The sequence below is a fragment of the Carassius gibelio genome, chromosome B9 (genome assembly GCF_023724105.1).
Source record: "Carassius gibelio isolate Cgi1373 ecotype wild population from Czech Republic chromosome B9, carGib1.2-hapl.c, whole genome shotgun sequence".
Classification (NCBI taxonomy): Eukaryota; Metazoa; Chordata; class Actinopteri; order Cypriniformes; family Cyprinidae; genus Carassius; species Carassius gibelio.
The window spans coordinates 8125750-8151757 of record NC_068404.1 but is presented as its reverse complement, the minus strand read 5'-3'; the positions used below and the strand labels follow the sequence as shown (position 1 = coordinate 8151757).

The 26008-nt window shown below is 36.9% G+C and overlaps 1 protein-coding gene across 1 annotated transcript in view; it reads right to left on the bottom strand.

Moving 5' to 3' along the window:
- The window catches only part of LOC127965233 (collagen alpha-1(IV) chain), a 55112-nt gene that overhangs the window by 20355 nt on the left and 8749 nt on the right, over window positions 1–26008 (bottom strand). Inside the window, exons 2-25 of the mRNA XM_052565925.1 lie at window positions 7259–7318; window positions 6869–6958; window positions 5902–5946; window positions 5683–5727; window positions 5508–5570; window positions 5302–5355; window positions 5160–5186; window positions 4880–4957; window positions 4674–4736; window positions 4531–4566; window positions 4392–4430; window positions 4075–4167; window positions 3925–3960; window positions 3527–3586; window positions 3229–3264; window positions 3048–3092; window positions 2917–2949; window positions 2717–2777; window positions 2591–2626; window positions 2344–2490; window positions 2173–2250; window positions 2011–2094; window positions 1858–1928; window positions 1347–1538 (exon numbers count right to left, since the gene is read on the bottom strand). Coding sequence (XP_052421885.1) covers window positions 1347–1538; window positions 1858–1928; window positions 2011–2094; window positions 2173–2250; window positions 2344–2490; window positions 2591–2626; window positions 2717–2777; window positions 2917–2949; window positions 3048–3092; window positions 3229–3264; window positions 3527–3586; window positions 3925–3960; window positions 4075–4167; window positions 4392–4430; window positions 4531–4566; window positions 4674–4736; window positions 4880–4957; window positions 5160–5186; window positions 5302–5355; window positions 5508–5570; window positions 5683–5727; window positions 5902–5946; window positions 6869–6958; window positions 7259–7318 — 1572 coding nt within the window. The remainder of the gene's footprint in view (window positions 1–1346; window positions 1539–1857; window positions 1929–2010; window positions 2095–2172; window positions 2251–2343; window positions 2491–2590; window positions 2627–2716; window positions 2778–2916; window positions 2950–3047; window positions 3093–3228; window positions 3265–3526; window positions 3587–3924; window positions 3961–4074; window positions 4168–4391; window positions 4431–4530; window positions 4567–4673; window positions 4737–4879; window positions 4958–5159; window positions 5187–5301; window positions 5356–5507; window positions 5571–5682; window positions 5728–5901; window positions 5947–6868; window positions 6959–7258; window positions 7319–26008) is intronic.

Genomic DNA, 26008 nt, shown 5'->3' with positions numbered 1-26008 from the left:
GTTAAAACAAACCAAATTCCCAGAGTAATTAATGTACTCAAACAGTACACTGACTGAACTGCTGTGCAGAGAGAACTGAAGATGAACAGCGAGCCGAGCCAGATTACGAACAATAGACTGACAAATTATCGAGTCAAGAACCGTTTATGTCAGACGCGTTCGATTCGTGAACCGAGGAGCCGATGATACTGCGCATGTGTTTTTACGAACTGATTCTGTGCTAATGTTATGAGCCCAGGTAAACCGAAGGCTTGCATCTAGGGCAATTATCGCCAATGACGCCATTACGTTGAGCGTGTCAGCCACATTAAAAAAGTTAACAGCTTAAGTGATTTTTGGATTAATGCGTATTGGAGATGTGAACTGTTTAAAGCGATTCAGTTCGATTTGGTGAATTGGTTCAAAAAGGTCCGGTTTCATCGAATGATTCATTCGTGAACCGGATATCACAAACTGTTTTGTTTTGAGCTCTCTCTCACAACAGACACAGAAGAGAAGATGATGATGAATAAAGTCGTAGTTTTTGTTATTTTTGGACCACAATGTATTTTCGATGCTTCAAAAATTCTAACTGACCCTCTGATGTCACATGGACTACTTTGATGATGTTTTTCTTACCTTTCTGGACATGGACAGTATACTGTACACACAGCTTCAATGGAGGGACTGAGAGCTCTCGGACTAAATCTAAAATATCTTAAACTGTGTTCCGAAGATAAACGGAGGTCTCACGGGTTTGGAATGACATGAGGGTGAGTTATTAATGACATAATTTAGATTTTTGGGTGAACGATCCCTTTAATAACACTGCTGGCTAGTGTGGTGTCTAACTGAAAATAATTCATCAATAGCTACAGCAAAACACACAAAAAGACTCTAATTCCTTGGAATATGGGCTGCTGTCATTGACAAGATCATAAATAAAATAGTCAGTCATGAGGTTTCTAATAAACATTGCATTGTGTTAAATTATTTAGTCCTCTCTTCACTGATTTTGCATTTTTCTGCGCTCTCTTCTGCAATCGTGGCACTGTCTGGCGACATGAGAAAGAAAGCTGATCCTGATTGGTCCTTGTGTGTTCATTTAAAGTGCTGATTGGCTCACATAGGTAAAACCTTATAGAACCAAGTTAGAGTTCGACTATGTAGATAAAATGTAAAAGTCCCAAAATTTACACAACTTAAAAACGAAACATCACATAATGTTAATACGTTTGACCAGAATATGAATATGTGAATAACTCAATTTTGACAACAAAAAAAAAAAATGTCTGAGAGAACCTTATAATACTGAGGTGACAATTTGTCAAGACTGTTTTGTTGGATCTTTCAGACTTTGTACTCACAGGCTCTCCCTTTGGTCCAGGTTGCCCTGGCCGGCCATCTTTTCCTGGTAACCCATCAACACCTGGAAACCCTCTGTCTCCAGTAGTACCAGGTAAACCCTTATCTCCTTTCAGCCCTGGAGCCACATAGACATCACCAGGCTCACCGTGAGCACCAGGAGCACCCATTAAACCTGGAGAGCCATTTTGACCCTAAAGATGAAGGAAAAGCAAAAAGAAATTGTCAAATTTATATTGACAGGATTCTGTAGTGTTTACATCCACATTTACAGTGGTCACCAAAGGTGCCGTAATGGAGGGGAAGATTAGGACGATTTCAAGGGCCTGACAAGTTAGATGGGGCCGAAAATGATTTCTACCAAGGTCAATATGCTCTCCATGGGGTCCAGAAATCATGGCAGCACTCCTGGTGAGTACAGTGCATTACTGATGCATATGTATCCAAGGTGTCACAAAAAAACCCTGCAATACTAAGTGATAAATGTTTAATTAGGATGGGAAATCTACATACAGGAACTCCATCAGGCCCAGGTGGTCCTGTCACACCCTTCTCTCCTTTACTCCCTGCTTGTCCAGGATAACCTAAAATGAAAACATCCAGCGTGATGCATAATCTCAGAAAGAACAAACATACCAAAACAAAGCCTTGTTCATTGCTTCTCACCTTGCTGACCCTTTGGCCCTGGAGGACCAGGCAAACCAGGTTGCCCAGAAACAGTGCACTCAGTGCATGTGTCACCTTTAACACCTGAAAGAGCAGAAAAACGTAAATTTTGATTAAACCAAAACTAGAGTAAACTAATGGATGATTGAATGACCTCCTCACCTTTCTGTCCTATCTCTCCTTGCAACCCAAGAGGTCCAGGAGGGCCTTGAGCTCCTTTTTCAATGTCACAGTCTTCATCTAAAATAGAAATAACCACGCCAGTGACATTTTTTGTGTGGAATGATAATACAGCATGACAAAAAAAGTTATTTTTGTTTAAGAGGTTCTTACTGAGCGGTCCTGGTTTTCCAGGGGGGCCAGGTCGTCCATCAGCTCCTTTTGGACCTTCAAGAGACAGTCCATCATCTCCTTTGTCTCCCTTCTGGCCAATCTCTCCAGGACGGCCAGGAAGTCCAGGAGAACCGGGAATATACCGGCCTGCAGTAAACCATGATCATGAAGAAAAAGGATCATTTTTGTAAACTACAATATTATACCGACCTAATTCTAGCAGTTAATCAGAGTGTGCTTTTCTCACCTGGGGGACCAGGATTTCCACGTTCTCCTGGATTACCTGATTAATGAAGAAAACAGATGAACAAATAAAGGCACCGCAGAATTTGAAGGGCAGCCGGATACTGACAAGACATTATTCAGACATCACCTGTCTCTCCTTCTGCTCCAGGGGGGCCAGGAGGGCCAGGAGGGCCAGGAAGACCACCACCCTGTAAGTAAATATTATAATTACCCATTACCAGTCCATAAGATTGTTCTCAAATCTGTGCGGAAGTAGTGTGTGGCTTTGATAGTCTTCAGTAGAGTTTCAATACAGCAGGCATTATCTGGAGCTGGATAACAACTTACATATCCTGGTGGTCCTCTTTCTCCTTTGTCCCCCTAACACGAACAAACGTCATAATAGAAATAAATGAAAAAATATATATAATAATTATGTCTAGAGGCACATCATGACCCTTCAAGAAGTAGTTACATACCTTAAAGCCACCATGTCCAGGAGTACCAGGGAAGCCCCGATCCCCCTATCACAATCAAAGAGATTCAAAAAGAATCTGATTAAAGTATTAGTCAAATTAAGAGAGTATGACTAACTACATCAAAACTGAACAAAATCACATTGCTGATGAGATCGGAAGTCACTATCCAAGATCACCATACCTTCTCTCCATTCTGTCCATCTTTCCCTGGTTTGCCCTTTGAAAACATAAAGTGAAGTTCTGATTTCACATTATATAAATACTATCATATGATGAGATAGTAGGTCAACAATCGTTACTGATAAAAAACAAGATGTACTAAAAGACACTTTATGGCTTAAATGAACACAGATTATTAACCTTGAAATAGTGCACAAAGTGAATGAGTGACATTGATAATGTGGCTCGTTGTACAGAGGTTAAAGATGCTCTATGAAGATGATCATCAGGTTTTATGCAAACTTGTGGAGCTCACTTACGATTGGCCCTGGTGGTCCTGGTTCACCTTTGATTCCATATTGATATGGTGAACAAATACCCTTGGAAATGAGTGCAAAGGCAAAATTAATTATTTTTGCTATCCACTTTTTTACATATAGTTTCAAAGCAGCTATTATTAGCCAAAATCAGAAAGTCAAAGATTCAAACAAAGGTTATATGTTGCTGGCAGGTCAGACTATATTATCATTATTAATAGTAGTAGTAGTAGTTATTACAGACTTGTATGATGTTATAATATATTTTAATATATACAAAATGTATCCCATATTTTTCAGACTATAAGTCACACCTAAGTATAAGTCGCACCTATCTGTACCTATTCTGTACAATGTGGTTCTATTTATATTTGAGTCCACATTTTTGTCCTGCCACTTACCATATCGCCTTTCTCTCCTTGAGAGCCTGTTTCACCCTAGAAAATATGCAAGACACATGGACACTGAACAATGTGACTTAGATAAAAGAAATGTAGCCCTCACATATCTGGACATTTAAAACACACATACAAGTACTGATGATACCATACCGGTGGTCCAGGAACATAAATTGTTGTGCCAGGGCCTTCATGTCCCTCTGATGTCCCTGGTGGACCGGGAGGACCGGTTAAACCTTTTTCTCCCTGAAAAAAGAAAAAAAAGAAAAAGAATGTTTTTATAATTAGTGAGGCTAAACCTAAACCTTTGATCCTCATTCTTATTGTTTTTATCATATTGTCAGCTTCCAGACATGTTCAATAGCAGGAAGTACTTAGATATAGTTTATTACTTTATGTTTGCCTGGCTGCTGTAGGTTCTTATTCCAGATGTTTTTTTTATTTTTTATTTTTAACCCTTGGTTCCTCACCTTTTGTCCTTTCTCACCCTCAAACGTCAGCTTGTCACCCTACAACAAGGACAGTTAAGACAGAGTCTGGTCATTTTACTACGTCTAGACCCAGATGTTATCAGATTTTCTAAAGATTTCAGATGAGTGGAACAGTTACCGGCTCTCCTTTTTGGCCATGTTCACCAGGCAGTCCCTTCAAAGAAAAATTGCATGGTGTGAGATTCAGGAGCAAGGTCACTGATGTTAGTTAGTTGTGCTATAGGCTACACTTTGTTTTAGATATTTTAACATCAGACTTACAGGAGGTCCCATTGGTCCAGGTGGGCCGAATGGCCCTTGTTGTCCGGGATTACCTTTTAGTCCCTAAAAAAATGAGAGAATAAGATTTTAGAGAATAAGAGTTTGGAAACAATAGAATGAAACATGTTAACATATAAAGACAAGATAAGAAGATTTAAATAGTAAATTTTCAACATTAACACAAAGAGGTGCATTAAAATCCTTACTGGTGAACCAGATTGTCCTGGCAAGCCCCTGTCTCCTTTCTGAGGGATGGGTACTCCGATAACACCACCTGGATCTCCCTATGAGAGGAAAATATGAGCGCACACAAACTTCACTACAACATTTTAAAAAAAATCATGTGTTTCTGCTTCAAAGACTGCCAAGTGTAATTAAAAGCCAATGGGGAATTGTTTTAAGAAGACACCATACTTGTGGGAAAATCACTGTAACATATGGCCATTCATGACTTATTGCAAAACTAAGTTTGAATGTGCTCCATACCTTTACTCCCTTCAAACCTGGAATACCCTGTGAAAGATTCAGAACAATATTTGTTAAACTGAGAATCTTTTGTTGGACTGGATTAAAAGCATACAGTGATTTCTAAAACATGATGTTACACATGACATAAAACTACTCGTACCGGTGGTCCCTCCACTCCCGGAAACCCTGGAACTCCGTCAAAACCACGCTCCCCCTGCAAAACACAAATTAAGAAATCCTCTATTCAACCCCACTCAGGATATTCTGAGTAATTTAAGACTGTTGAAGTAGAGGCACATCCCAATAGGGTCAAGTTGCCTTTTAAGGATCAAAAAATTCATTAAAAAAACAACAAACAGGGTGTACCTTTGTTCCATTGCAGCCTGGGATTCCTTGAGGTCCTGGTGCACCTTCTAGACCTGGAAGACCCTGCAGAAAAAATCAAAGCAATAGCAGAAACATACAAAGATGCAGAAAGTTTATGTTTTTCCTAAAATGTATTAATGATGATCAATTTTCTTTGAAAATAAATTCTACTTACTGGAATACCTGGATGTCCTGGGAAACCAGCCACACCAGGTGGGCCCTACAAGAAGAAAAATCTCTATGATGAATAATGCTGTAACAGTTAACTGTATACAGTATACAGTGTTATAGCGTTGCTTTTAAGTAAAATTATTTTTTTTATTTTATTTAGCTGCCTTAAAAATATGACTATATTGTAACATAAGATATTTATTTAGCATTTATGGACACTTACTCTGTTTCCTTTAAGTCCTGGAGCTCCTGGCTGCCCTGAATCTCCCTGGGGGAACACAGAAAAACATATTGAAAGAACACTGAATTCATGTTTGCTTTTGCTCAATTGCATTTGCTAACTACTAGGTCATTACTTAGTCAGTCACTGTGCTGTTATAACTGTACATAAATATAGGGTTATGTATAGCTATAACAGCACAGTGTTTGTCACCATTTGTATAATGGTTGGTACCCTCATGCACGGGGCCCTGTTGCACCCCCCTCCGCAGGATGGCCATGGCTGCCGCTGTTGGTTTTTGCTGTAGTTGTAGATTATTGCTGCTGCTGCTGCAAAGCAAGTACAGGAACTTGCTGGCAATATGGTGCTGAGAGTATTTCAGACATACTGCAGCTGCACAAGTAGCGTATAGAATAACCCTTAACAGATCTATACAAGTGGAGCTGGGGAAGGTGGAGGGTTTCAGAGGAACTGCTCTAGTGAATGCTAACCAGCTATTTAAATGTAAAGCAGTAAACTAATTGGCTGCAAATGCAACATGAACCAACTATCTTGAGCCAAGTAGTTTAATGCTTTGAATATCATCAGTTTGCTTAAATGACCCATCGGCCTGTTTCACGACAAGGCTTACCATTTATTAACTTGTCATTTGTTATAAATGTACTAAATGCTTAACTTTTGTTTACAAATGTTCAAGATAAGTGTTGTTCATCGTTTCTTCAATGTAGTTTATGAAGTCACTTCTTCGGGTAATGTTTTGTACTTAGCTGGACTAATGTGTCCTTCTAAAAAAATAAAATACAATAGCTGGTTCCACACATACTGTGTGAGGTGAGGAGTTTTAATTTTTCCATTATGTAGGAGAGACACACACACACACACACACACACACACACACAGACTCAAAATGTGACATTTTGGATAGCCAATTGTCTTTTAAAATGACTTCAAAATCAGTATAATACTTTACCTTTAGTCCCATTGGCCCTGAGGGGCCCTCAGGCCCTGGTAATCCAGGAAATCCCACAAGCCCCATCATACCAGGGAGCCCAACCTCACCCTAATAAGGATGAACAAAAGAGGATGAATTAAAATAAATTAGTGTTATACACGTTTTCTTTATTAAGCTGCATTTTTTCACAAAGTAAATTCCATATGCATCCCCATAGAAATTCACTGATGATCTTACAGGACAGAGCATGTGCTGTTAACAGAACCAAACCACTAGATGGCGCAATAGATCCTTCTAGGTAAGATTGGTGCTCTGACATTAGGAAAAACCCACTCGATCCCAATTCTAATATTTCCCATCACAACCCAAACCCAGCCCCCAACAGCAATCAGAGCAAAAAATACTCACCTTCGCTCCTTTAACACCACTGCAGTCACATCCACCACATGAAGACCCTGAGCATCCACCCTGCAAGCAGAAAGTCACTGTGAAGTTCCGCACTCAACCACTAGGAGGCGGTAAACACATAATATTGGCATCAGAAAAAGGTTCAGAAGAGTACACGTTTTTCAAAAACAGGACGAGAGCTTTGGACCACATTATGGGTGATGTACGGGTGACATCAGACCAATAAGACAAAACCGGTGTAATATACTTATGATAAGAAATTAACATGACAAATTATTAACAGTTTGCATATATGAACGATTTATGATGTATACTTTAAAAAATTTAAATAAGATAGTTAGAGCTTAAATTTGTGACTCTCACAGTAAAAGGTTTTATTAAATAAGATATGTAAGATATTTTTGCCTAAAAATCCACATACCACATACATTATTTACAGACAGAGAACCAGTCTACATAGATCTCACTCAGCAAAAAACATTTCGTTAACATTTCAGTTAGATGTAGACCCAGGTTGCTCTTTTTGTGGTGATCCTAATGAAACTGCACTTGATATTTTGGGGGGATTTTAAAGGGGCAACATGCACAACAACACCAGTGCAAATAACGCAGTTAACCATTACGGTAGTCTGGATAATTTATTCCTGCACACGCGTAGTGTTGGGAGAAAAACGAATTGACAATTCCAACATTACTAACTTGCCTACATCAGTAGCTGAAAATGACCTCATTTGCTTTCAAAACAGTGTAGCTTTTCCAGAACAATCAACTCTTTCCAACGATTACTGGTGTGAGTGACGCAACCAAGAGCCACTGTAAACTGTAAATTTGTGCAAGCAGCTTCTGAACGAGCAGACGTAAACAAACAAACAACCTTATTAGCTTTCTTTCCAATGTAGCGCTTTGAAGACCAGTTCATTCTGGTGAGTTGTTTTGTTCTAAGCACTTCTCTCTTTTCATTGGAAAGTCTGATTCATTCTACTTAATCGGTTTCGTCCTAAACGATTATCTCTATGGGAAGCACTTGAAGGTTTGATTCTTTCTAATATATCACTTTGTTCGGAGGGTTCCTGTAAAAATATTTATAAAACATTTAAAGATTCAGTTCAATTGTCCTGATATTTTACAGTTAGTTGTGTAGATATAAGTTAAAAGAATGGTTAATAATGTAACATCACAGCAGATATTTCTTCTGCTTCATTTGTTACATGGAAAAGGAAGGTCAAGGCAAGCCAACTGTTTTACAAGTATGTACTGTGTAGTATGTTCAGTATACTCATATACATGTATCCCTCACATTTTAGCAAATTAAATAGATCATCCTTGTGTTCCAAGCAGGAATATTGTTTAAATCTCTTGGGTGAGGCGAGACAAGCTATGGTTCCCTAATTATTCATCCCAAAAGAGAGAGGTCCCATGAATTTTAGCAATTAGAACTGATGTATGCAGAAAATCTTCATACTGTACCATACACAATATGGTGCATACATATGTACATTACATGTTTATTTTACCATGAAGATAAAACAGGTAGTTGGCATGCATACAGATTGTTTGGTCTATCCTGAAAGATGACAGATACCATAGAGAAGGGCCTGTAAATTTAAACAGGGGCATCAAGCCAAGAATTGAACAGACCTGTTCTGCTGTTAAGACTCAGATAAGGGCCTCTAAAGTCCTACTAGATATCACTGGATGGACAGCTGGTCTAAGCATGATACTGGATCCTGGGAACCCTTTTCTTCCATCCATGCATCACTCTATCACTGCAGCCATTCTCTTGCTCACGTGTGAGGCAGGCAGCCAAATGTCTGCACATCTGGAGAAGCAGGCCTGGCGAGGACTAGCACCAGCTGCCGGGGTCGGCCTGAGACCGCGCTGCCCCCGCCCGTGAGCCCTCCTAAAGGCCTAACTAAATCACCATGTGTGTGCGGAGGACCATGAGAATCACTGTTTTCAGTCTCAAATATCGCCTCCGGGCTGACCCACCCTGGCCATTTCTACAAAAGCCCGCCATCCCTGGAGTGTCATTCCCGTATGTGAACAAGCCGATCTCTGGCTACGATGTTAGATCTAACATCCCTAATGCGATCTCAGTGCCAATGAGAGACATTCTTCCAGCAATTCACAGACAAAAGTGTATACAGTACTTTTCTGCAAGGGAACTGAATGTCTTGTAAGGAACCCCCCCCCCCCCCCTCCACACACACACACACACACACACACACATATACACACACACTGTCACTCCTGTTTTAACATAGTCCTGACCTACTTCTTAACAGTCACTCAGTAACACTAAAAGTAAAACAAGTAGGCACTTTCCAGTAACACTTTGGCATTTCAGGACTTTTTAAATAATTTTTAAGAGACACAAATGCTATGTTTTTGTCATCAACACTAAAAGTAGGTCATTTAAGTATGTGCCATCTTGACTGTATCCAATCCTATTTCTACATTTTTACATAGTCTGTTAACAAATATAAACAATTAAATATGTTTTTTTTTTAAATGAATTGTTTATTTCATTTAAATATATTTAAAATAATTGACAACACCATTCAAAAGTTTGTGGTCATTAGAATTTATTTTTTTACAAAATGAATACATTTATGGGTGCATTAAACTAATCAAAAGTGACAATAACAATGTATCATTTGATACATATTGCCATTTCTATTAATTAAAGATTTCAGGCAAATATGTGCAGCGAATCCGAATATTAGAATGATTTCTGAAGGATCATGTGACATTGAAGAGTAATTATGTTGAAAATTCAGGTTTGCATCACAGGAATAATTTACATTGTATATTACATCATATATTCAAACAGAAAGCAGTTATTTTAAATTATACTTTTTTGACCATATTACTGTTTTTACTTTGTTTTTGATTAAGTAAATGTATCCTTGGCAAGCAAAAAAGAACAGATTTTTAACAGTATGTCCAACCAGTTTCAAGAATGTAAACTTGAGTTTACAACCAGCAGATCTCTAAAGGCCAAAGTCGGATCTGTTGAGGATCAGACATTCCAGTTTCTCCAACGCATGACTGAGGTCAGATCCCACCCCTGCCGACATGCATGAGCAGTGTGATCTCTGTACATGTGTATACATTGCTTTATCTTTTTAATGTATGCTTTAGCACTCAGAGATCCTGCGATGGCTATCATCTGCTTCAGACCACAGTATATCTGCAGCCTGGATCAGCAGAGCAGGAGAACTGCTTTAAAATGGGACTTTTGTTTTTCCTTCCCGGGTCAGTCTTGCATCCCAACAAACCCAAACATGACATGAGCAGAATAATAGCAAAAACAGTCAAGAGTGCTGATAAAACTCTTTAAAAATGTAATGCTTTTTATAGAGTCGTTGCTTTAAAAGGCATTATCGTGAGATTTTGTGTTTGGGCTGTGATACATAAACCGTCCCTCTGCTGGTTTTGTCTAGGGTGTCTCTGCATTGCTCTCAGAACAAACAACCCGTGAAAGTGAGAAAAATCAATCAGGCATGAAAACACAAAGACACAACTTGTCCTCACCTTTGTCTCTGTGATGGTCTCTGGTACAAAAAGCGAGATATTTGACACCATCCGTGTGAAAGGAGGCTGTTTCATAAACCCTAATGTAGTTTCTTTGGCTTTTAGAATTGATTTGCTAATATTTTGGATGGAACGACTTCAATAATTGGTTTCAGGCTTCGAAAGATTGTATAATAAACATGTATAGACATTTGCTTCTAAATGAGCCATGATTTTTAGGCTCTGTGAGAATAATAAATAAACGTTGGACTGACTTGTTTTCCACGAATGTATGGAAACAAATGATTAATCGATGGAAACAAACTGTTTTGAATTGCTTGTTTTGTTGTGTGTGCCAGTTTCCATTTCTAACATTTGATTTTCGTCTCTTGCCTCCCTTGAGATTGTTGTTCACATGAATGTGGTGTGAATGTTTGGGATGCAATGGGGAAATACAGATACAGCGAAATATAAATAGCATTATGTTTGACTAATTACTCCATCAATGGGACGCTAGCCACCTGTGCTGCTAAAATAAATTATTTTCTTATTTAGCATTTTGTTTTGTTTTCCAGTGCAAATATCTAAAGATTCAAGAGACAAGTCAAAAGACATGGGATATGAGATATGATGTCTTGTTTTCTGAAAAATGTATCAAAATGAAGTGAGTTTAAACTTAAAACAAGAAAACATATCTACCAATTGGGTAATGCAAAGCACAAATTCTGAGTATAGGTCACCAAACTTGACTGTATGTCACTTCACTTTAAGAAAAATACACTTAATTCAAAGGGAAAACGTTTATTTTTCTGAGACATTCACAGATTTCATTTTTTTTTTTCTTGTTCGAAGCGTAAGTTATTTGGTAGTCCTCCCCAACCCCCCACCATAACATTTTGCTACATTGTTTGTAAAAAAAAAATTCATACACCTTGTTACACTTGTGATGTCCCCATTCAGAAAATGCTTCAAGAAACTGCTTATAAATCTCTCCATATGCTATATTATTACCATGTTGTCTTTAATCTTTTTATCAGCATGTTTACTTTAAATTTGCACAGGTTTCTATGTATTTACAGTTATTTATGTATTGTTTTCTTTTGAAACTGATTGGTTTGAGGAGCTTATGCATATCAATGTTAAGTGAATATTGCCAATATTAAAGAGGAGCTTTCTCTCAGATAAATGATGACTACTACTACCAAAAAGAAATACAATACCTGTGCTAATTGAAAGAAAACATGAAAAAAAAAAAAGGTTGACTCAAAGTTTTGGTGATGGCATAATGAGAGAACACCTTATGTAAAGAGTTTTCAGCACAGCACAAGAGTTGAGAAAGACATTTTTAGTACTGGAAAGCAAGACGAAATCCCTGTTTATGTTCTTAACCATTCCGGAAATCAGCCAGAATGGGTGAAACAGATGAATAAATGATGTTTCATATATTTTAAACTAAACAAAAAAAAAACAAAAAAAACAAACAGCATGTGTACGTGATCTTTAGAGTCTTAAGACATCTTCTGAGAGTTACTTTAAAATCATTAGATCTTAAAAAAGATCAAGGTGAAAGAGGAGTGGGAAGTACAGCACGTTTTTAATTAAAAACTGCAAATAGTCAAACATATTTTGAAATGAATGTCTAAATCCCTGAGGTACAAACAGTTTGGGTGGATTCTTTCGGTTTGGCTTCCCTCCATGTGTATTTCAGCACTGAGAAGCCAGTACAGACTTTCTTTCACTTAAACAGTTTGGAAGACAGATGTAATGTATAATGTATGTAAGAATGAGAGAGAGAAACACCCTGTGTCATCAGTGTGTCAGACTGGCCTTTCTCTTCGACAGGATACAGCAGTGGAAAGAAGGAAGACTGATGCCAGCTGTCTAGTAAAACTAACAGTTAGTGTATAAAATAATTCACGTCATATACATTGTGTAAAAGAGAGAACATTTCTTGTTAATCACATCTGGCGGCTTGACACATGAATCTCAGATATAACCTGAAAGGTCAGCAAATGCTATTTACTAAGGCATTAATTGGGATCACACAGTTATAACAAGTTAACATTATTTTATGATTTATCAAAACATCTTGTGCCTAGGCAGAAGCATCACATGAATCTAGCCTTGGGAAAAACTTAAAAAAAGCAATTCTTCAAAGTAACTGCATACTGCCTAAAAGCTACAGGCCACAACAGCATGATTCATTAAAGATATATCTGGGATCAGCTTGCTCTCCTAAAACAGTGGCCGGGGCACAGTAGGGGGCCTTGGAAATCTTTATTATTTAATTCAGTTAAGTTCCCCTTCAGGAACTCGAGCTGCATCAAAACGCTATGGGAATGCCTTCAGCGTGACCATGCTCAGAATCACGTGTGTGATCAGTCCAATGGGTGGGCAATTCTGTCATTCTGTGTGTCAGTCCCTATCTGTTTGTGCGTCTTATTTAGTGTTGTCTGTCTCTCACTTAAACATGCAAAAGTCATACGATAACAAATTACATTTGGAAGAGAGCAGACAGCGTTTCAGGTTGTGTGCTCCTCTGTGCCCATGCTACATTACAGATGGGGATACAGTACATACAGTCTGTGTGTTGTCTGCTTGTGAACAAGGCAAGCAGAGTCTGCTCTCTAGGGAGCTAACTGCCTGCATTTTCAGTGTACACTTCGCTCCCGGAAGGCTCTCTGTGAGGAGGGAGCTTTCACCATGTTCCCATGATTTACACCAATGTTAAACTGAAATGCAGACAGTGCCAAAGCATGAGAGAGCATTAGCCTGACAGTCACAGACAGAATTTTTATTTATTTATTTTTTTTTTACATGTAAGGGCACTTTCTTGAAGATTGCCTGATTACTTTGGTGACCAATCGGGTGGGGGTGGTTTATCTTAAGAGAATCAAGCGTATTGTTGTTTTTTTTTGTTTTCTGAAACAAAAGCTTTCCTGTTGGTGCCCGGCCAAATGTAACATTCAGTCCCTTTTGCTGCTCATATCTGTAAAGCTTATTGGTGCTTCCTTCCTTTACAGATAGAAATGCACTGACAGACATACTGCGATAAACCTGTTAAACTTCATATGTTCAATAAACTGACATTTTCAGAAGGATTTGAGAATGTCCGGTCTTTATCTCAAACACACCATAACAGTGCAACAAAATCAGGCTTACAGCATGACATTCCTTTCAACAGACCTCTGATTACAGTTGCCATATGGAGCTCATTAAGATAGTGTTACCACATTAAACACCGCTCTGCTAAAGATGTCATTAGCAAGTCAAATCTAAGTGCAACAAATAAGGTTTAAGGTGGCAACGGAGGCTGTAAGACACTCAAACTGCCCATAAAAGTAACAGTCAGGGTTTAGAGGGTGAGAAACTAGGCCATACTCCTAATATGGAGAAGAACAGAGCTGATCATCAAGCATTTCTGTTATGAGAAGTGGATTAGGCTGGAATGATGTTTCTTTTCTTTTGAATTAAAGAAGAAAAAATGGGTGGTTTGTGTGTCAGTCCTTTTTAGTTCATATGTGTTTGTTCCAGTTCACATTTGAGTTTCACATAACTTCATATTGACACAAATTGGTTTAAAGGGTTACACTTGATGTTACAGTGTAATTACACATTTAAGTACTGAGTAATATTAATTAACTACATGTACTTACTATACAGTTAGGGTTATAATTAGGGTGTGGCTTAGGTTTACTTGCATGTATTAATGCATAATTTATTATTATTATTATTATTATTATTATTATTATTATTATTATTATTATTATTATTATTATATTAAGTACATATAACTTATAGTTTATGTAAAAAAAAAAAAAAAACAATAACTGCCTTGATGAGTACAGTTTACTTTACTGTGTTTGAAATGTTTCAGAAAGGATAAGTGAGACATGTTACATGTTACATGTTACACTTACAGGAATTTGGTAGATGCTTTCATCCAATGCAGTTTATGTTGCATTCAATATAAGATGGAAATAAAATGATTGATTTAATGATGTTCATTATGTATACAGAATTAACATATTCTACATATTGCAAAATATGCAAATGCCCATAAATATTGGTGAGCTCTAAATCATTCACGGTGCTTCATGGGACTGGGTAGATGCTAAAGAGTTGTTTTTTGATTCAATTTGCTTGTTTTTGTTCTCTGGTTGGCTCCACTGCTAAACATGATTAAAAAAGAATTTAAGCTTAAACAATGCAAGCTAAAAAAAAAAATATATATATATATATATATATATATATATATATATATATATATATATATATATATATATATATATATATATATATATATATATATATATATATATATATATATATATCTACCACGTATTAACAAGCTTGTATCTCACAATAAGTCTACAAATGTTTATAAGTTATCATTCAAAGTCAATTCCCCTATATAGAAATTTAATGGGATTTTTACTACAACAAGAATTATTATACATACATACATGAATAGTATAATATTTGAAACATTAGTCTATTATGGCTCATATGGTATGATAAGGAACAATATGGAGCTGAAGCAGCTTGCATTATAAATGCCCAGAGGATGCTTCCTACCACTACTTCCACTTTGCTCAATGCAGGACCCTAACATCCTATATTAACAGGAAACATTACTTTCCTGGCCAATCCTGATTCATTACAAGAGCATATTTGTCTCAGCACTTGACAAAAGACTCTAATCTGGCTCTACTACCGCAGCCAAGACTACAGCCAGTGAGGAAAAGGTCTCTCCAGCAAAGGAGAATAGAAGGAAATCTGGTGATTCAGCATTGGGATCATCCCATTTTTGGATGAAATCACTATACCTTATTTATGGCATTGTTTTAATGCTGCTTAATAACATCTGTGCACATCTACACTGTGATCCTCTCCCAGCATTACAGCGGCGCAGTCAGATAGGACATTTCTCACAGTCGCCAACATTTTACACTCACACAGCTATTCAGTGTCCCATTGTTATCACACGTACACATTGACACGCCACTGAAAGCGTCTGAGGCCATAGGCTAAGCATTCCTTCATCAGAGAGTCCACACGCATTGTCCTACACATGCCTGGAATCTCCCTAAGGAGACTGGAAATGACCTCATTATTTAACAATGACAATGCTCCATTGTATGTTTTTGTACATGGTTTATACTGGAACGATGCATGAATCATACTACTGTATCATCTTCATAATTTAAACAAAATCACAAAGAATTACCACGATAACGGAATACAGTTGTCAGCAATGAACAGATTTAACAGATTAGGTATATGCCGGTATCAAATTTTCATGTTGCGATTAATTGCTAATGCTTTTATGACGTTATCACGATATTGAAATTTAGTTTAAAAAAGTGGCCATAATACAGTGTAACAGGTTTAATACTTTTTTTTCTTATAACAAACATAACTATGCAATAAAACAATACATAAAAATATATAAAATTAAGTTTTACACAGATTAAAGTGCAAAAGAACTATAAAGACCAATAGGTATCACTTTACAATAAGATCTCATTAGTTAATCTAAGTTAATTCATTAACAATCACAATGAGAAACATTTACATTTGCTACAGAAGTTATTAATCTTTGTAAAAAAAAAAAATACTTAGCTCATTAAATGACATAGTTGGAACTTTTGATTTTAACAACATGTTATATATTGGAATACCCTAAGATTAATGATTGTTCAGAAGAATTTTTCATTGGCAGTTTATGTTTAAGTGCCCCTATTATGTGTAATGAAAGGTTCATATTTTCATTTTGGGAGTCCCCAACACCAGGTTGACATGCATGCAAGGTCAAAAAACACTTTCATTGTCTTAAAATATGCCTTTATTTTTTCCTTTTTTGCTCAATGACTCCCAAACGATTCGTTTAACAATACATTTTTCCAAACTCCTCCTTTGTGACACTAAACTGCGGTGATTGACCTGATGACCCAGTCTGTCGTGATTGGTCTAGTGCATGCAGCGCAGGTCAATATTTTAAAGGTATTTTGCATGCTACAGTAGGATTCACAGTACATGACGGCAAGTTTTTAAAAGAATTTCTCCACTTTCAGAATAAAAATATCCTGATAACTTACTCACCCCCATGTCATCCAAGAATTTCATGTCTCCCTTTCTTCAGTCGCAAATAATTTATAAGTCACAACTCATTTAACGACACAATCAGTCATTTTATAGAAAAATAAATTAATAAAAATGATACACTTTTTGCTCATCTAGTCTAGCTCTGCAATGCGCATGCATACTCTGTCTACAACACTTCAAGACAGGGTATGTCTTAAAACGCCCAACACTTTTCTCTTCCAAATTCAAAATCGTCCTACTTCTTTGTTAAAAAGATTTTTTTTTTTTTTTTGGAAAGACTTTATTTGCTTTATTTATGGGGTTTCCAGGGTAACGGCTGCATTTTCTGCAGTTTAGCGCCATCTGCTGTCAGAAAGTCAATGTGCTTTCATTCAGCGCGTCTCTAACGTGTGCTTCTCATGCATGCTTCTTTACATCAGAGCACACACGTGTCTTTTAAGCAGCATACAGCGGTGATGGTCATTTTTACCAGTTGATGGGAAAACTATTCTTAAAATGTATTCCAAATTTGGAATAATTTGTAATATATAATTATTAAGAATTGTCCATGATAACATATTTATTTGCATGTGATAGTGGTCTGATGTGGTCACTGCAACCACAGATTCAATAATATTTCTTTATATAATAATATATATATATAAAATATAATATATTTATATAACATTAACATTTATTCATTTAGCAGACGCTTTTATCCAAAGCGACTTACAAATGACAACAATAGAAGCATTCAGGTCAACAAGAGAAGAACAACAGTATACAAGTGCCATGACAAGTCTCAGTTATAATAATGTTGGTTTATAAATAAAAATACATTTGTCTATTTATTGTTCATGTTAATTCACTTTGCAACTAATCAGATATAACTTTTGATTTTAAAGGTAGGGTAGGTGATTTCAGAGGTGCTATAGCAATAGCAAGCTAGCTTTGAAAGCATAAATCCCAACCCTCCATGCAAATCACTCTCCAAAGCCACACCTCCTCCAATAACACATTAAGAGATTCTGTTGGTGGAAGGTTGAATGCAACACTGTCAGATTACCTAATGTTTCATTTAAAAACATGACAAAACGTTACAGTACAAAGCACTTAAAATTACAATGATAATACCATCCATTCTGGCTCTGTCTGTAATAGCATGATGTAATCCAATGATGCGTTATGATATCTGTATGAACAGGTTTCATGGAGATATGCAAATACATATGTTGACAGGAAGTTAGGATAGCCTATCATAATCCTCGGACCAAGGGATATGAGTGAACAAACATTTTATGGTCCTACGCCTTTCACAGAAGACATAAATACATATAGACCACTTAACTTTGTGAGTGGTATCACAATGTGAAGAGACTCTCAACCAGCATATCAAAATAGGTTTTTGAACCAAATCACCCACCCTGCCTTTAAAAATGTATTAGTAAATGTTGAAAATAACATTAAGATGAACTGAATAGATAAAAGAATATTTGATATGCACTGAATAACATCAGCAATATTTAAACTGTTCATATTTCAGAGACTGAAGAAGCTCATTCATGATATCAATACTCGTGGGCGGGTCCCGTCTCATGTTTTATGGAGGGGCCCCACAGAATTACCATACGCCACTGCAGTCTGTGTTTTTTGGTTACATGCCTATGCTGCACATAAGCATGTACCGTATATGTCGTAATGAAAACAGCAGGAATTCATGGCAACCACAAAAACATTGACTTTCTAACACACTCCAGATGTTCTGCAGTTTTGAGCATTTGGCTCACTCATGCTCCTCAGTGCTAAGTGGAATTAAAAACACACTTTAATTGCTTGAGGCCAAGGCTGACAAGAACGGTAATTATATCAGCTCACCTTTCTTCACTTCTTTCTGTTTTCACATGACTCTGGTCAGACCAAAGGGTTAGATGTGACATTAGTTTATTGTAGGTCATCTTGAGTGAAGCAAACCATTACTCTGAAGATCACAGATTAAACCTGCAAGTCACATCCAGCAGTGCATGACTCCATATTAATTTAGGGCAGAGTTATTTTAGCATTATTTATACTATTATATTATTTATTCATATTTGACATTTTTATATTTTCAGTTTGTTTAAATTGTGCTTTAATTTTTAGTAGTTTCTTTTTAGTAGTACATTTTTATTTTATTTAATTGTTAGTTTTAGCAGTATTCTGAATTTATTTCACTTAAACTGCAACATTTCATTCATTTCTTCATTAGTTTCAGGCAACAGGCAAAGTTTTTCATTAAATAATTCAATTTATTTTTTTATTTTTAATTAATCCAAATAATATTAATTCGTTTTAGTCTAATTTCAGTTTGAAATATCAACACTGGTTCTTTATTATGTATGCAAATTGTGTTGTAGCCATCAGAAAAGAGAAAATCTGAGAGCTCTTAATTCTAAATGGGAAAAAAGCCACATCCATCAGCTTTGCCAAAAAGAGGACACTCAATGGAGCTTGTCACGACTCTATTAGGACACAATCCAGTGCTCTAAAAAGTGACAAGACTGCAAAAGCTGTCAACGGCTACAGCCATGTCAAAAAAAAACAAACAATAAAAGTGTATCTCTGAGAGGCGTAGACCATTTCTCATCACATTCTTGCATGTCTGAGCATTCATACTGGAGATAAAACATCTTGCTTATTAACATATAATCAGCAACACATTCCATCTCATAGTCAAGAATATTCTGAAGAACATTCTGGGGAGATGCAGGGGAGGATTGTTAAAAACATGACTTTCAGCCTCACAATATCCTGTTCCAGCCTAGTCAGATTTTCAGCTGTCGCCTGACCTCTGAAGGGCAACGTCCAGCCTGGGATCTATTTATCCAACATCTACAGGTTAACCTGTCAGTACACTGACCCTTAACCATGGCCTTTACAGCTCTGATGTTGACTTCCTTCAGCGTGGCAGGATTTATGTGTTTGTAAGACTTCAGCTCTCTACAAAATTTAATTTCATGTATTTACTTATTAAGAGTATTTTAACAAAGGCTGTTTCATGCATTGCATGTATTCTTCGTTTTATGTCCAATTTTTATATTATTAATTTATTAAAAACAAAACAATACTCATTATATACCAAAATGTAACCACAAATATAATTACATTAATTTAAAATAGCTATTTTAATCTATGTGCGTGTGTATTTTTATGCTTATTAGAGAATTACGTCTTTATTATGTCAGTAAGAAATAATGTTCAACTGGCAGAGCATGGTGCTAGTAATGTCAAGGTCATGGATTTGACTCCCAAGGACCCACAAAAATAAATAAATAAAATGTGTACCTTTATGGCACAGTAAGTTGCTTTAGGTAAAATACGGTTAATTTCTGCAAAATTATATTTTGTTGCTTCTTGCACATACTATTCAGCTGAAACAGATGAACATGAATCTGGCAACATGTTATTTATTATGTCTCCAGTCAGTGGAAAAAGATTCATAAAAATATTAAGTCTCTGTTAACTGATAATCTGTTGTGTGAAACAGAAATAAAAGTTGTTCTTGTTTAACAGCCTCTTGTGTTCATTTTTATAGGTATGTTATGCAAAAGTGTACGTAGATGCATGTGTTTCCAATAAACCTGTGCTGAATTTTATTTTTATTTTTTCTTTGTAGAACCGTTCAGTGAACCACAACTCCCTCTTACCGCCTCCTCAGTCTCATCTGCTGTGTGGCCAGCGATGTGTAGGAGGCCAGCCAGGTCCACAGAAAGGAAGGAACTCCCACACTATTGCTCCAGCCATGGAGGGGTTTCCCTGCCTTAAGAGGATGGTTATTGTTATTTTCTTCTGTCTACAAGCTATCAACAATGAGTAATAGCAGTCTGTCGCAAATACAGCTACACGCTCATGCATGCAAACGCAGACAATCAGATTCTGCTTGTTTGAAGTGTCAAGCTTTAACTGAAACCACATGATGCACAATGAGCCAGTTGAATTTGCCAGTGATTTAGCATTTAAGACTTCTGCACACTGATTAAAACTCATGCATAGCCCATATTATTAGCCAAGCAAGATGTGAATAAAAGTGCCTTGAAGTCTGTTTGCGTGCAAAATAGAGACTGTTAAAAAGGAGACGGACAAAAAAAAAAAAAAAAAAACTTAAATCCAAGATCCATATAATATGTAACATTTTTTTTTTTTTTTGGATTACAATTTTTGCGAAACACAAAAGTGTTTGTTTGAACTGGATTGCAAGATGAGGATTGCAAAAAACTATTATGGTGCTTATTTTAGAAGCTACTCTTATAGACCTCACCCACCGATCTGTAAGGGACAGCGGATTTCCAAAAAAAGTTCACCCATAAATGTCATGTAATTCCAAACCTGTATGAATTTCAAGAATGAAGATATTAAAAGAAGATAAAATTAAATGTCTGTGTTTTGTTTACATACAAGTCAGTGGGCTTCAATGCTGTTTGGTTTCCATTGTTCTTAAAAATTTAGTTTGTTTCACAGAAGAAAGAAAGTCACTCGTGAGGGTGATTAAATAATGATACTCTTTGTGTCTCTACCTGCTGGATGTTCTGACTTGATCAAAGAATACTTCAAAGTTTGTGCACTACTGATAGGATCATTATCAGATCCCTCAGTAACCCACAAGAATCATAATGTTGCACTCTTGTCAAACATCTCATGTTTTGCATGGATATGTGAGATCTTTGAAGATACTGCTTTATTTAAGTGTTTATGAGAGAGCTTTAGTAGGCTCAAATTTGGAGTCATGCCTATGATATTCTGTTGTTACAGCCCACTGAACAGAAATTGTTCCAAACAGTAGGAGAAAACTCCAAAACAGCTCAACATGTCCTTTCTCCAAGTATGAATACTACTCAAAACCCCCTTCTATTAACTGACACTTTGTTTGTCATAAACATCAATGAGATAAATTGGACATGACCTCATTTTATAATGAAACTACATGTATATGATAACAATAATTCCTGCTAATGCAATAATCGATGGCATATGGATGTTTGGAGGTGCTCCATATTTTGCTACGATTCAAAGAGAGGGTAGTAAATGTGATCTCATTTACTGTACTAAATATTTTCCTTGTTCCTGTGGGAAAGTGCAAGATTCTGAGAAAACTCACAGCGAGATCCCACTGGAGCAAGATCACAGGTCAGACTCTAAAAACGGGAGTAAATGCCTGAAGAGTGAGAAGAGAGAAAGGTATGGACAGGGAGAACAAAGCTAAGAAAAGACATGCATTCAGAGACAGGCTTCTGTGTTTAATCTGGCTGTAATAAACCTTGTAGAGCTGCTCTAAATAGAATCGTGTTCCTAAACGGGTGAGAAGATTTAGCAGGGCATCTGGCTGTTTTCTTCACTGAATAAGGCGGCCATCTAAAGTACAGGATTGGAGAAGAGCTGTCAATAATTTAAAATATTTAATTGTGTTTAAACTCATAATGTAAGGTAATGCATAAAAAAAATACATATTAAGAATAAATGCTTCTTAATACACTTATAAAGTTCAATAGCTGTGTTCAGTGTAAGATTGCAATGCCTACATTCACAAACATGACAAATGCACATGCCACACTCTTCATGTACTACAGTAACTCACTTTTTGAAGAGAAACATCTTGACCTTGTTAACTCAGGAATGGGAATCACCAAAAATATCCTATTCTCTTTTTCCACAGGTAGGGCACAACAGAGAACTGAAGTTAAGAATGTCTTGACTTCCTTAGTCAAATGCCACGACTTTCCCTCAGATCATGCATAAGCTAACAATAAACCTACATTGTTTTAGAGGCAGGAAATCTCTATACTTGATGTCCTGAACAGATCAGGAAGGACTGGGATGGAACATCAGGTCATTATGTTTTTTGGAGGAGAAGCAGTTGTTCTGCTCTATATTTAGGGCTGGATGTCAGACGGGCTTCAGGTTTGATAATTAAAATAACATCTGTGTCTCGTTTCAGTCTGGTACGTTTCCAACTGGTTCAAAATTCCAGCTTCTGAGTTCAGAGGTTGCTTCCACTACATCCTCAAAAGTGCAAAACAGAGCGGGTGTCAGAAGTCACCAGAAGTTTATTTCCAGCAGATTAAAAGGTGCATTTAAAAGAAAATGACAAATAAAGCTAAAGCTACATGGAACAGTGGGTGATAAGACAATGTTGTTTCAGTTTTAAAAAAAGAGGATTTTTATCAGATGCATAAAACGAAATAGTTCACAGGGAAGGGTCAACTCTTATTTTAGTTTCAGCCCCCTCAAAACATTCCAGAATATGGCTGATTTGACTTAATATCAAACTTTAATAAAATACTGCATGATTCATGTTCATCTGTTTCAGTTATAAACTGAATGCATTTCTAACAGCACCTATTTTAGATACATTTTGGATAAATGTTGCCACAGGCACGTTTTTCTAATAAGCCTGGGATGTACTCGAAATGGACTCTTTTGACCTGGCCAGTAAGAAGACATGACCTAGAAAAACTTTTTTGGTATGGTCAAGCACTTACATGTTGTAAAAATCTAGTTCAAATCCAATGTTTGTGAGAAAATTATGGTATTTTAGCGTAATGTTACTACACACTCACCATGTGGATCATGTGTTCAAGTTACATGTGTTAAACCATCAACACTGTAAACAAACTCTCTATGCTGAAAAACAATGGGTGGAGCCAGCAATTATTACAATCAAGACCAGACCCAACAGGCAAAGTATAGACCGACTCAGAGGAAGAAATTACATCTGTTTATCTGTCCTCGTGTTTATCACGTTTTATCATGTTGTTCTTCCTTGAATCAAGCTGGAGTGCCAGGCACAGTGCTTTGTCAGTGATTTTAGTGCAGATAAAGGGAGATGATGTCACGGCAATTAAAATCTTATCTGAAATCCCCCAAACAGAAACATGACAATATACAAAAGTATTACTGCTTAAAAGCCAGAAAAGGACACCCACAGGTCCTGAGTTTATGTGCATGCAGTATGGACCTCCATGCGAAACGTGCATGAACCCACCCCTACTGGTCAATTGAACAATAGAGGGATCAAACAGCATTTGAAACACTGCATTCAGAGCGCTGGACAGAGAAGCTGTCACTGACAATAGTTATCTGTTCTCCAAAAAATTGCACAGAAGCCTGTGGGGCCTACTTATAAATGCTCTCCAGATAAAGTGAAGCGAGGTTTCTGTGTCTCTCTGTTGCTTGGAATCACATGAATTCTGAATTGTTTTAATCATAAACTGTATATTATCAGGCTTTGGTGGCTTGTTCTGCCTGCAGCTTGTTCATCTGATATTTAACAGTGATGACAACACGACATTCTTCCTAATGAAGTCAACAGACACCTCCTTGTCTGATGCTCTCCGCAAACACTCCTGTGGCAGAGCTGGCATGAATTTTGGGCTAACGTGGTTCACGTGGCACTGTGAAAGGCCAAAATAGCATGCTGGCATCTAAATCATGGTTCTCCAGCAACAAATTGTGCTCATGTACTATATACCTATGAGAAAGTGCATGTGTTATTTTGAGGCAAAAACAGCAGGTTAAAGATGCAAACTAGGGTACAGAGATTAAACTAGTGCAACCAATTAGCCTAAACATGCACCGATCACAGCTTATCTGACAGTAACCCAAAAGAAAATACTATTTTTAATAATCATATGATATTTTTTTAATTAATAATGACTGTTTATATATATAATGATGTCTAAATCTCTGAGGCTAGTAATGAAATTGGAAAACATGCAGATTTATCCCTTTTTACCACTGTGCATGATTGTAAACTCATACATTTTGATGTTTAAATCACATAAACAGCTCCATATATGTGGTAAATAGTAAACTTGCTTTGTAGCCCACCTGGTACAGCACTGCACTTAACGTGGAGTGTTTTCAGTCCCATGAAACATGGGCAATCATAAATTAACTCAAAGTCTTGTATGTGCAAGCTAAACTCATACATTTGTGGATGTGGAGGAAGACGAAACTTGAAATTCACTATAGCATCTATAAAGACATCCTTCATGCTTTTAATGTGAAACTAGCCACAGCTAGACCGAACTTCTTCTCAAACCTTATAAACAGTAACTTAAATAACACTCGTACTCTTTTTGCCACTGTTGAGAGACTGGCAAACCCCTCAAGTCAGATTCCCAATGATATGCTATCAGACAGCAAATGCAATGAGTTTGCGTCTTTCTTTTCTGAGAAGATCATAAATATCAGGAAGGCAATTAGCACATACTCAAGTAATGCAGAGATCAGACAGATTCGGCCAAAATATCAAAAAGATACTATGTCTATTTTTGAAACAATTGATAGCAAAATTCTGAAAGACATAGTGCAGCAACTAGAATCGTCAACCTGTTGTCTTAACACACTTCCCACATTTTTTTTCAAAAGTGTGCTTGACTGCTTAAAAGCAGATCTCTTAGAAGTGATGAATGCCTCACTTCTTTCTGGGACATTTCCAAACTCCCTAAAAACTGCAGTTGTAAAGCCCCTCCTGAAAAAGACCAATCTTAATAACACAATTTTGAGCAATTTTAGACCAATATCTAATCTTCCTTTAATAGGCAAAATTATAGAAAAGGTAGTTTTTAATCAGCTGAACAAATACTTAAACTCATGGATACCTGGACAATTTTCAATCTGGTTTCCGACCGCATCACAGCACAGAGACAGCACTCATTAAGATAATAAATGATATTCGCTTAAATTGTGACTCTGGCAAAATATCGGTGCTGGTATTGCTAGATCTCAGTGCTGCGTTTGACACTGTCGATCATAACATACTACTAGAGAGACGCTTTCTGGGATGGTACTCAAATGGTTCAGGTCATACTTAAAAAGGAGAGATCATTATGTGAGTATAGGAGAGCATAAGTCTAAGTGGACGTCCATGACATGCGGAGTCCCACAAGGGTCAATTCTTGCACCGCTCTTGTTTAGCCTGTATATGCTTCCACTAAGTCAAATAATGAGAAAGAACCAAATTGCCTACCACAGCTATGCTGATGATACCCAGATTTACCTAGCCTTATCTCCAAATGACTACAGCCCCACTGACTCCCTCTGCCAATGCATTGATGAAATTAATAGTTGGATGTGCCAGAACTTTCTTCAGTTAAACAAGGAAATTAGATT